We start from the raw sequence: 13,482 nt of genomic DNA, 5'->3' as shown, positions 1-13,482 counted from the left end.
AAGCAAATGGAAATTAAGCTTTTTTTTTTCCAATTTATTTATTTTCAGAAAAACAGTATTCATTATTTTTTCACCACACCCAGTGCTCCATGCAAGCCGTGCCCTCTATAATACCCACCACCTGGTATCCCAACCTCCCACCCACCCCCCGCCACTTCAAACCCCTCAGACTGTTTTTCAGAGTCCATAGTCTCTCATGGTTCACCTCCCCTTCCAATTATACACAGCTACACTACAATACCCCTGACCAAATAACATGCTTCCACTATATCGGAAGATTATTCTTGTCATTAGAAGGTGAGAATGCCACTTTAGGAATGAGGAAAAGATATAATATGCTCCAGCAGATCAATCATAGAAAGTTGACCAGCTTTACTGTAAATGACAGAGACAATAATTTATTGAAGTAGAGATTTAGAAAAAAAATAAAAAGCATAAAATCAGCCATGTAGAGCTTCCTCCAAAGAACACACAGTTCTTATTGTGTGATGGCCTGCTGGAAAATGCTGGCTCACGACTAGGTTATCACTGGGTCATGATACTCAGACGTAAGTAATTTAATCAATAAATATTTTTAAAGAGTTTGTTTATTTATTTGTGAGGGAAAGCGAGCAAGCATGGGCACAAGCAAGGTGAGCAGCAGGCGGAGGGAGAAAGAGGACCCTGATGAGCAGGGATGTGGGATTTGATCTCAGGGTCCTAGCATCATGACCTAAACTGAAGGCAGATGCTTAACTGACTAAGCCACCCAACGTGTCCCTAAATAATTTAATCAAAGTACGCCAGGAACTAATCCTACACAGGCAATGTTAATTTTTCTGTTAGTGTGAAAAGTTTTACAAAGGTGTAATTCACATACCATAAAGTTGCCTGTTTTATGTTTATAATTCAATGATTTTACACAATATTGTAACCATTACAACAATCCATTACATAGAAGTATCTGATTTGTCATCCTTTCCTATCCTAATGCTTTAATTTTCTTGCCTTATTGCTCTGACTCGAACCTGCAATTCAGTGACGCCACAGGTTTGTCAATTTTTTTGTGCATGGATCATTACTGCCATCTTAACAATATTTGAGTGTTCAGTTCAATATATTAAGTATAGTCACACTGCTGTGTAATCGATTTCTAGAACTTTTTCATCTTGCAACACTGAAACTCTATACCCACTAAACACTGATTCTTCTTCCTCCCTTCCCAGCCTTTGCTAACCACCTTTCTATTTTCTGTTTCTATGATTTTAAGTATTTTAGAGAGTCAAAATAATGGAAAGAATAGAGCATTTGCACTTTTATGACTGGATTATTTCCCTTAGCAAAATGTCCTCAAGGCTTGTCCATGTTGTAACATGTCACAAGATTTCCTATTTTGAAGGCTGTATAATATTATATAGTGCGTATATATCACATTTTCCTTTACTCACTCACCTAGTGATAGATATATGGATTGCTTCCACATCCTGGTTACCATGAATATGCTGCAATGAATGTGGGTGCGTAAATATATCTTTAAGATCCTACTTTGAATTCTTTTGCATGTAAACCCAGAGGCCAGACTGCTGAATCATATGATAATTCTATTTTTATCTTTTTGAGGATCAATTTTGTTGATCTTTTCAAAGAACCAATTTTGGACTTTCCCCAATATTGCACTATTTGCTATTTTGTTGACTTCTATTCATAACTTTAGTATTTATTTCATTTGTTTTGCTTGGTTATAATCTGCTCTTCTTTTTCATATTAGAAAAAAAGAAAAGTGAAGACTATTAGTTTCAGACCATTTTTCTTTCCTACTAAAGCATTTAAAGCTAAACATTTCCTCTATACAAAGGAAGAGCTGCACTTCATAAATTCTGATATGTTCAGTTTTTATTTTCATTCCATTCAAAATATTTTCCAATTTCCTTGAGATTCCTTCTCTGACTCATGAGTTATTTATAGGTAGGTATGTTGTTTTATTTCCAAATATTGGGAGATTTCCATAATTTCATTCTGTTATTGATTTCCATAGTTCACAGGGAACATACTTTGCATGATTTTAATCCTTTTAAAGCTATTTAGATTTGTTTTATAGCCAATTGTAAGGTCTATCTTGGAAAGCATTCCAGATGTTCTTGAAAAGAATGCAAATTCTACAGGTTTGGGGGCGGGAATGTCACATTGTGCTGGTTGATAGTGTTAATTGAGTCTTATAAATCTTCACACATTTTGTCTAGTTTTTCCTATCAATTATGACAGCAAAGTATTTAAATCTCAAGCTGTAAAGTTAGCTATAATTTCTCCTTTCAATCTGTTGGATTTTGCTCAATGTTTGCTGGCTATGCTGTAGGTGTCCACACATTAATATTTGTTTCATCTACTTATTACATTGACCCTATTGTTACTATGAAAGATCTTTCTCCCTGGCAATATTTCTTGACTTTCTATTTTGTCTGATATTAATATAGCCACTCCAGTCCTATCATGGTTATTGTTTGCATGGTACATTTCTTCAATCCTTTTACTTCAGCCAATTATGTCTTTGAATCTGAATGATTCTGGCCTGATAATCACTGTCTTTTAACTTGAGTCCATTTATAGTTAATATAACTATGTACATAATTGGATTTAGGTCTTCCATTTTGCTAATTATTTTGTCTCAGGTGTTTGTTGTACCTCTGATCCTCTTGTGTTAATTATTTTTAAAGTCACCATTTGAATTCCTCTGTTAATTTTTTGGAGTAATTTTTAGTGGTTGCTGTATAGGTTACAAGGTACTACATAGATTATAAGACTGCCCATTAATTATAAACTTAATTGGAATAAAGCATAGCTCCTTGCTCCAGTATAGTTGCATTCCCTCCCCATTCTTTTGTGTTACTGTTGTTATATGTATTATCAATTGAAAAACATGTTATAATTATTCCCTAAAACAACTGTCCATATTTTAAAGAAATTAAAGGAAAAGAAAGATAAATATTTATACATTTTGTTTCCTCAAATGTTTTTCTGCCCCTTTCTCACCTCTCTTTCTGAGACCCCAATTACACATATGTTGGTACCTTTGATGTTGTCCTAGAGGTCTCTGAGGCTCTACTTACATTTCACTAACATTTTTCCTCTCTGTTCTTCAAATTGGCCCCAATCTCAGGCTAGCAGGGCTACACATTATCCTTTATTCATCACCTACCAAGTTTACTAATGAAAATAATCCAAATCAAGTAAATCATCTGGTTAGAAGGGAAATGGCTTGTTCACCTGGCCCACTTTACTCTGATAAAACTGTCACACTCACCAAGCTCCAGGCAGATGTGAATAAGAGCAGCCTCGGTCAAAAAGGCCATTATCTCCTATCACTGTTATCCAAATTCTAAAATCTTTACATGTTTATCATTACATTCTTTTTTGGTCTATAACCAGAGTCCCCAGATAGCAATTTTTGAAAATTCTTTCAAGTAATATACTTATTTTCTAGGGAGAAGATTTGCTTACCTCTTCACCATAACTGATAGTCATTCCCCAATCACAGTAAATTTATACATTCAAACCACCATTTAATAATTTTAATAATGTATAAATTTAATTCTTAGCAAATTTATACAACTGCATAACCATTACCATAGTCAAGATTTAGAATTCTTCCATCACCCCAAAAAATGTCTTCATATTAACTCTACAGTAGGTCTTTACCTCTAAGCCCCAGGCAATCCCTATGTACATTTTATTTTTGCCTTTTCTAAAATTTTTGTAAATTTTTAATATAGACAGAATCATGCAGGAGGCCCAGTCAGTTAAGCGTCTGCCTTCAACTCAGGTCATGATCCCAGGGTCCTGGGATCAAGTCCTGTATCAAGCTCCCTGCTCAGCAGGGAGCCTACTTCTCCCTCTGCCTGCTGCTCCCCCTGCTTATACTCTCTCCCTCTGACAAATAAATAAATAAGATCTTAAAAAAAAAAAGAATCATGCAATTTGCCTTCTATTTTCTTTCACTCATTCTTTTCTTTCACTATAATTGTTATAGTTCAACCATGTTGTTTCAGGTATTCATTTCTTTATGTTGCTAAGTTGTATTCCACTGTATGGAGGTATCACAACATGTGGGTTCACCTACCAATTCTTGGCAATTCTTGGCAATTTGGATTATTTCTAGTTGGTTACTATGATGCACAGTCTGTTATGAATATCTACGTATACATATTTTTCTGAACATGCTTTTATTTCTCTTGGAGAGATATCTAGAATGAATTTGCTCAGTGATATGATAAACATATGCTGAACTTTTAACAAACTGTTTTCCAAAATAGCTACATCATTTTATATTTCCACCAGTAATGTATGAGGTTTCCAATTTCTCCACGTCCTTTCCAACACTTTGTATTGTACATCTTTTTAATTATGGGCAATCTACTAGAGGCAGAAATCAGAATGATGGTCACCAGGGACTGTGGAGACAGGGGGTTGGGGAGTTACAGTATAATGAATCCAGATGATGAAAAAGTTCTAGAAATGGAGAAGAGTGATGTATAACACTATGAATATACTTATGTCACTGAAGCGTAAACTTAAAAGTGGCTAAATGTCAAATTTTATGTTATGCATATTTTACCACAATTGGCAGGAAAACATGCCTTTTAAGTTATTTTTCTAATCTTTCTTTTTGGTTATTCCACTGACTTTCTTTTTTTATTATTAACATATAATGTATTATTTATTTCAGGGATACAGGGTCTGTGATTCATCAATCTTACACACATTAAGTGAGAAAAATAAGAAAAGGGAAAGAAGTCTTATAGGAGTAGTCTTCAGCAAAGTGTGTTACACCAAGTTTGTTAAATATACGAAGGATTTGCTCTGGGTATATGGTATATTCCCATAACTGTATCACCACAACCAAATTTAGAACATTTTCATCACCAAAAGAAAACTCATAATATTAACAGTTGCCCCACATTTCTCCCATTCCTTCCAAACTACTAGCCCTGGGCAACTATAATCTACTTTATTGATTTGCTTCTTCTGGACATTTCATTCCATAAATGGAATCACAACATATACTCTTTTGTGACTGGTTTCTTTCACAAAGCACATTATTTTCAAGATTCATCCACTTAAGTACTTCATTTCTTTTTATTGCTGAAAAATATCACATTGTATGTCTACATCATGTTATTTATCCATTTACCAATCAGTTGATGTATATATACCAAGGTTGCTCCTACTTTTTCGGCATTACAAATAATGCTGCTATAAACATACATGGACATGTATTTCGTTTCTTTTGGGTATATCTGGAAGACAAACTGCTAAGTCATATGGTAACTCTTTTCCAAAGCACCTAGACAAATTTGCATTCGCAGCAGCAGTGTATGAGGGCTCTCAATTCTGCTTATCTCATCCTTGCCACAAACAGAGCTCTCCCTGCTTCTCCCAGCCAATAGCAGGGGCCCACTGGGACCCATGGCTTCCGGGCCCCGATAGGCTTCAGAATAATGTGGAACCCAGGCCAACCTGTGGCCCCTTCTACCTCTGGCCTTCAGGTTTATTTCCCAGTTTGGTGGGGGCAAGGAGGAAGCAAGTAGGAATGGTTGTGTGGATGCAGAACAGCTGTAAGTGTATCCATTGTTTACCCTCCTGATCACATGGCTGACTAGGAGCTATGGCCGGCAGTCGCTGCCCAGCATCACAGGAGAGTACTATACCATGTATCACTGAACTAGGGAAGTTCAAAATTCCCAAAATTCAAAGTACAGTATCTACTGAATTTATAAAGGACTTTCATGTCATCAAAAAGTTGAAAAATCATTAAGTCAAGATATTAAGTCAGGGAAATTTTGTAGGTTTTAATTTTTTTCTGTGAAATATTTGTCTTTGCCCATTTCACTATTTTAACTCAATTTTACAAGATTCCCTTTCATGTATTATACCCTACATCTTCCTCTCCAACACAATTAGTAGTAAGTCCTCTATTTAATGGTACCAACACAGAAGCTGTCTAGTAAAAATGCACATTAATCTTGGGGCACAGCAAAGCCTCATACCACTATGTACAATTCTTTGTATTGAACCTTATGAGCTTCACAGTATAATGAATCCACAGTATAATGAAATTTGTGAATTTATATTTCACAAATATAACAACCAGATACTTTTGGAAGGATTCTTTCCATTGCATTATCACCTTACCTAAAACATCAAATTAATAATAGAAAAGATGTCTCAAAACAATTGTCCTAAGACATGCACCTTTTACTCACCAGTTAACTAAGCAGTCTGAACTTAAGTATATGTAATAACAACTTGACTATATTAAAATTAATCAAAGCACTTTAACTGATACAAGGTGGATAAACTTTTATCATATGAACAAAAAGGCAGACAAAACACTTCAGGATCCACTAAATTATTACGAATAACACTTGTACCCAGGGAAAGAAACAGTTCAAGTTTATGTCATCATTGTGGAGGATTTTTCTCTGATTAGAGACTTTGCCACACTGCTAACTTCATATATACATATATACATATAAATGTGTAAGGCATATTAAACCACTTAGCTTATCTAGCAACAAAATGCTTTTAGATAAAACAAGTAACACAGATTTTAAAATGGACACGAAGTCCATCAAATCCACTCCTCCTTAACGCAGTTACCACACAATGATCCCATCAACATAAAATCAAACTAATCAATTTAGCATTAGAAATATGGTGCATCAAATTTTATACTGCCACTGTAAACATCAAAATATCTTTATTAAAGGCTCACTGAATTTAAACAGCAAAAGTGAACATAATGTTAGTTTCAGCTCCTGAGATATATATATGGAAAAGGAAAAACATTACAGCTAAGGTCAAACATCAGTTGAAAAGGGCTAAAAGTGATAAATCTATGACAATAACCCCTGAAGTCTTTTTAATACAATCCAGCATAACCTAAAAACAGCTCTGTACTCCAACTGAACTATGTATCAGAGACAAAAATGTCTTCTTGACAAAAAACAGATTCCCATTAATAAAAGAAAGGAGGATAGTATTATACTCAGGAAATCTTGTTGCTTTAAAAAATATTTGTAATTCTCTCAAAATGCACATAGCAACTTGCCATTTATTGAATATCAACTTATTTCCTGCTTTATAATAGAATTTTTAAATAAATTAAAATTTCAGAATGTTATAAGTGGGAATGAAAAGAGATTATGATCTCAACAAATAAGAGAAAGGATAACATTTTTAAGATTGGGCAACACTTAACTTCTTTTCACTTTTAAAAGCTAACAATTCTGTAATTCTTATTTCCTAATGAAGTACTTTACTTGTTTCAAGTGCTAACAATTCTGTAATTCTTATTTCCTCATGAACTACTTTACTTGTTTCAAGTGTCAACAATTCCCTTATCAAGGAAAAATGAATTTTGCAATTCCACAACCTCCAGTTCATTTCCATATTCCAAATCTGAGAATTCCATTTAAAACTAATAAAAAGTTAATAAAAAATGGGGGGGCATGGGGGAACCACATTTGATAACATAAGGCCTAATGCTAAGCTTTTTAATATCATTACATCAAAATTTTCTTTTTACATGTTCCTACACTTAAATATAATAAAACAAATTGAATTATACCTCTATTTCATGAAAAATAATCAGATAACATTTTCTACTTCTAAATGACCACAAATCTGTCTGTCAACAAATGCTAGACGCTTAACAGACTTACTTAGACTCACCAAATAGACAATGTTGACTGTTACTATGCATTAAATGTGGGTGGCCTTGGAAGTAAATTAATTAAGAACTAAAGGACAAAAGAAAACATTTTTTACTTTAACACTCATAAAACACTAAGGGTTTAAATATTTAATTCCAATTGAGAAAGAAAATTAACATCTCTCTGTGTCTATCAACTTGAGCTAATTATCACTACTTAAAAAAATTTCATTACACTCAACAGAAAAGTTTGCTAGCACTTCATTAAAAAGAGTTTTAAACAAGATTTGGTGAACCGCAAAGTTAACATGAGAGAGGTAGATTATCATTCAGATTTCAAATAAAATACAACAGCTAAATTGAATAACCCAGAATTTCAAAGATTTTTTTGTCTTTTTTTTTTAAATTTTATTTATTTATTTGACAGAGAGAGATCACAAGTAGGCAGAGAGGCAGACAGAGAGAGAGGAAGGGAAGCAGGCTCCCCGCCGAGCAGAGAGCCCAATGCGGGGCTCGATCCCAGGACCCTGAGATCATGACCTGAGCTGAAGGCAGAGGCTTAACCCACTGAGCCACCCAGGTGCCCCAAGTTTTTTTTGTCTTTTAATTGCAGTAGAGTCCACGTGCTTTTGAAATGCCATTTGATCTTACTATAAGAACTAGTACATAAGTAGTGGTCAAAGGTAATCTTTTATCAGATACAGAACCATGTATTACTGGAAGGAGATTTTCTAAAAAGAACATGCAAAATTTACGGTTAATACTTTAAAGATTCACGTAGCTTCCAGACATTATGTTCTGAAAACAGAAACATATATTACAGAAAAATTAAAATAATTTCTATTTTACAAATGTTGCTCTACTCCTATCCTATTCTAACAATCAACTTTAGATTGGATTTTTTGTAGCAATAATCACAAACTACTAGAATTTTAAAATTCTCTTCCTTTCAGAAATGTATTTTAAAATTCAAGACTATAGAAAAGAAAATAACTTATGGGTACGTGGGGGGAGAAAACAAAATCCAATGGGTTTCTCACCAGCAATATATTGTCACATATTTTTCCATGTTTATAATCACTCCTTCCAAATGTTCCTGCATTATCTGAAGATACAGGATTTGGTAAGATGCATTACCATGTATGTATTCTAATATACACTTTGAGATATTTGTCCATTTTTCATATTTATAAATAAGTGTAATAAAATTTGATATTATTTACATTACTGTCACTTGTAACCATCATAATTAGTCAATAGTTTTTTAAATTCCCTCCAAAATGTGGAAGGTCATATTGATTGCTTCTATGAGTAAGCCTCTACCTTAAAAATTAATTATTAAAGGATGCCTGGGTGGTTCAGTTGATTAGGCATCTGCCTTAAACTCATAATCTCAAAATCCTGGGATTGAGCCCCACATCAGGCTCCCTGCTCACGGGGGCATCTGCTTTTCCCTCTCACTCAGTCCCTCCCCCCAACTCATGTACTCTCTCTCTCTCTCAGATAAATAAAATCTTTTTAAAATCAGTTAATAATCTTCTGATTTAGATCATAACAAGCATCATTTTTTTTAAAATGTATTACAAACACAAGAGTATAAAGAGGTATGAACTATTTATTTATAAAACAAATGTCCTAACAAAGAGATAATAAAAACTCCTTAGAATCTCAATTTTACCTTCAGGTTCAAAACATTAATAATGTTTGAAATAAGAGGTTTTAACATATTACTCATCTTTTCTTGAAAAAAAAATTCTAACCTGAAATAAGCTCAATTTCTAGAATTCCAAATTAAGAATCTCCCAAGGCCAAGTGCATCTGGCTGTTCCTGATCACAAATGACATTCTTAGTCACCCCATCCTTTGAAGAAAAAGGACATTGCCTGCATCAGAAGTTCTTACCTGGCCCTCTCCAACTGTTTCAGTGTCAATTACTGTGATGATGCCTGGAACCAAAGGACTCCGCCTTGAATTACTATGGAGGGCAACATCGTCTTCTGTCACACCTGAAGGCAGTGTGCCTGTCAGCTGAGTCACTACTTTCCCGACCATTGTCAAACCAGTTTTCAATGTCTATAAAATGAAATGTAAAATATATGACTTCACATCAGTATTTAGATTCTAAACAGAAATACGCATTTGTTAATTCTTCTAACTTTTAACTTCCTTATTCTCTTACAAGCCTATATGTAGCCGTGAATTGTCATAGAAATTCAGTCTGACTTTTCATATGATCTTAAATTTTAGTCAGAAAATCAGTATTAATTTAAGTGAATGCTATCAGTAGACTCCCCAAAGTCAGCATAGTGAAAATAAAGCCATACATAAATACCTAAAAAGCTTTATTTTGCATGAAGGAACAATTATATTTTTATTAAAAAAAATTCTTCTCTCCCTTCTTCTTAATACATATAACAATGGCAAGATTTCATTCTTTCTGATGGCTAAGTAATATCCCATTGTGTTTATATACCACATCTTTAACCATTCATCAGTCAATGGACATTTGGACTCTTTCCATAATTTGGCTGTTGTTGACAGTGCTGCTACAAACACTGGGGTGCATGTGTCCCATCAAATCAGCATTTTTGTATCCTTTGGGTGAAAACCTCGTAAGGTAATTGCTGAATCATAGGGTAGTTCTATTTTTAACTTTTTGAAGAACCTCCATATTGTTTTTGTAAGTGGTTGTACCAGTTCATATTCCCACCAATAGTCTATGAGGGTTCCCCTTTCTCTGCATCTTCACTAACACGTTGTTATTTTTTGAAATACAAATCTAATTTTAAATCTATTTTTTAGCATGAAAAAGACTGACCAATTGTAGAATTCCATTTGACCAATGGTAGAATGAAAAAGACTATGTTTTCAAAGTAAATCTATAATATGCTATTATATAATATTGTGCATCAAGATCAGGCATGTAGATACCTATTCCTATTCCACAGCCACACATCACAGGTAGGCCAGACAAGAGCCCCACATACTCCCATGCCAGAGCCATAGCCCTACCACAGTAGGTGGGCAGACACATGCAGCTCACACAGGAGACACTCCTTGAGTCCCTAGGAGAGATAAGTGTTTCTGAGCTCACAAGCTATCTCCCACAAAAGCCACTCCTTCAAGACTATTAGAGGTAGTTGATTTGCCTAATAATAGAAACACAGAAAGCCAAAATGAGAAGAGGAGTATGTTCCAAAGAAAAAGACAAAACCTCAGAAAAAGACCTTAATAAAATGAGATAAGCAACAGAGTTCAAAATAATGGTCATAGAGATACTCATCAAATTCAGAAAAATGAATGAACACAGTGCAAACTTCAACAAAAATAAGAGAAAATATTAAAAAGTATCAAACAGAAGATACAGAGCTAAAAATATAAAAACTGAATTGAAAAATACACTACAGGAGTTTAACAGCAGACTAAATGAAGCAGACCAGTGAGACAGAAGGCCAAACAATGAAACTCACTCAAAGGAGCAAAAAGAAAAAAGAATTCAAAAACGAAAACCTTAGGAGAACTTCAAGCAGAACAGCATTCACAATACAGGGTCCCCAGAGGAGAAGAGAGAAAGGGCCAGAAAAATTATTTTTAAAAAATAATAGCTAAACATATCCCTAATCTGGGGAAGGAAACAGGCATAATGGTGGGAACCCCAGAGTGTTCCAAATAAGACAAACCCAAAGAGATCCACACCAAGACACGTTATAACTAAAATGGTAAAAGTTAAAGAGAGAATTTTAAAAGCATCAAGAGAAATACATACAAGAAAACCATCTAAGGCTATCAAGATTTTCGACAGAAACTTTGCAGTCCAAAGGGAGGGGCATGCCATATTCAAAGTGCTAAAAGGAAAAAACTTCCAACCAAGAATTCTCTACCCAGCGAAGTTATCACTCAGAATTGAAGGGGAAATAAGAGTTTTCCAGATGAGCAAAAAGTAAAGGAGTTTATCATTGCTAAAATGGCTTTACAAGAAATGTTAAAGGGACTTCTTTAAGCTGAAAAGAAATATTTAATATTTAATAATAAGGAAACACACAAAAGTAAAACTCTCATTGGAAAAGATAAATATATAGTACAGACAGTGGGTCAATCACTTCTAAAGCAAGTATGAAGGCTAAAAGAGAATAGCAGTAAAATTAATTAAAACTACAATCAGTTAAGGGATGCATAAAATAAAAGATGTAAAATGTGACATCAACATTACCCTGATACTAAATCCAGAGAAGGACACTATGAGAAAGGGATATATCCCAATATCCCTGATGAGCATATATGCAAAAATCCTTGGGGTTCCTGGGTGGCTCAGTGGGTTAAGCCTCTGCCTTCATTACTCAGTCATGATCCCAGGGTTCTGGGATCAAACCCTGTATCGCGTGCTCTGCTCAGCAGGGAGCCTGCTTCCCTCTCTCTCTCTGCCTGCCTCTCTGCCTACTTGTGATCTCTGTCAAATAAATAAATAAAACCTTCAAAAACATTAAAAAAATGAATTAAATAACTGAATGTAAGACCTGAAACCACAAAATTCCCAGAAGAAAACATAGGCAATAAGCTCAATAACATCAATCTTGGAGATGTGCTTGTGGATCTGACTCCAAAGGCAAGGGAAACAAAAGCAAAAAAAAAAAAAAAAAAAATTGGACTCTATCAAACTGAAAATCTTCTGCACAGCACAGGAAACCATCATCAAAATGAAAACGCTTAACAGAAGAAGACATTTGCAGATTACATATCTGAATACATAGTTAACATCCAAAATATATAAAGAATTCACACACTCAGCAACAATAACAAAAAAATAAAAATAAAAAATAAAAAAATGAGAGGATCTGAATAGATATTTTTCTGAAAAAGATATGCAGATGGCTAAATGACATGAAAAGATGTTCAATATCACTAGTCAGCAGGGAAATGCAAATTAAAACCACAATGAATTATCATTTCACATCACATGTAATAGCTATTACAATAGCTATTATATATATAAAAAAAAAAGACAAGAAATTACAGGTGCTGGAGAGAATGTGGAGAAAAGGGAAGCCTTGTTAGCTCTCAGTAGGAATGCAAACTGGTGCAGCCACTACAGAAAACAGTATGGAGATTCCTCAAAAAGTTAAGAATAGATCTACCACATGATCCAGCAATTCTACTTCTGGGTATTTATTCAAAGAATATGAAAACACAAATTCAAAAATTACATACACTCCTATGTCCAATGGAGCATTATATACAATAACCAAGACATGGAAACAATGTAAGTGTTCACTGACAGATGAATTAGGATAAAGAGGATGTTATATATATATATATACACATATATATATGTATATATATAATATATGTGTTTAGTTATAATATATAGTTATATATTATATATTTATATATTCTATATTCTATTTTTAATTTATATATTTATATAAAAGTATATTTATATTTATGTATGTAAATATATATATAAAGAGGATGTGAGGTATATATATCAGAATATTACTTAGCTACATAAAAGAATAAAATACTGCCATTTGTGACAACATGGATGGACCTTGAGGGTATTGAGGTGAGATAAACCAGATGGAGAAAGACAAATGCCATTTGATTTCATTTATATGTGGAATCTAAAAAAACAAGCAAAAGAATATAAAAACAAACTTACAGAGAATAGATTGATGGATACCAGAGGGGAAGGTGATCAGGAGGTGGGCAAAAATGGGTGAAGGCAGTCAATTTGATGGTGATGAACGGCAACTAGACTTTTGGTGGTAACATTTTGTAGTACATACAGATGTCAAATT

General features: G+C 34.0%; 1 protein-coding gene across 8 annotated transcripts in view; it reads right to left on the bottom strand.

Annotated features, from left to right (window-relative positions):
- The window catches only part of BCAS3 (BCAS3 microtubule associated cell migration factor), a 588,867-nt gene that overhangs the window by 399,012 nt on the left and 176,373 nt on the right, over positions 1 to 13,482 (bottom strand). For all 8 annotated transcript variants that reach the window (XM_044248512.1, XM_044248515.1, XM_044248514.1 and 5 more), the window contains exon 12: positions 9,590 to 9,760. In XM_044248512.1, the coding sequence (XP_044104447.1) occupies positions 9,590 to 9,760 (171 nt within the window). The remainder of the gene's footprint in view (positions 1 to 9,589; positions 9,761 to 13,482) is intronic.

This window comes from Neovison vison, chromosome 5 (assembly GCF_020171115.1).
Source record: "Neovison vison isolate M4711 chromosome 5, ASM_NN_V1, whole genome shotgun sequence".
Classification (NCBI taxonomy): Eukaryota; Metazoa; Chordata; class Mammalia; order Carnivora; family Mustelidae; genus Neogale; species Neogale vison.
Note: the sequence above shows the minus strand (reverse complement) of the source record. Positions and strands in the feature narration are given on the sequence as shown.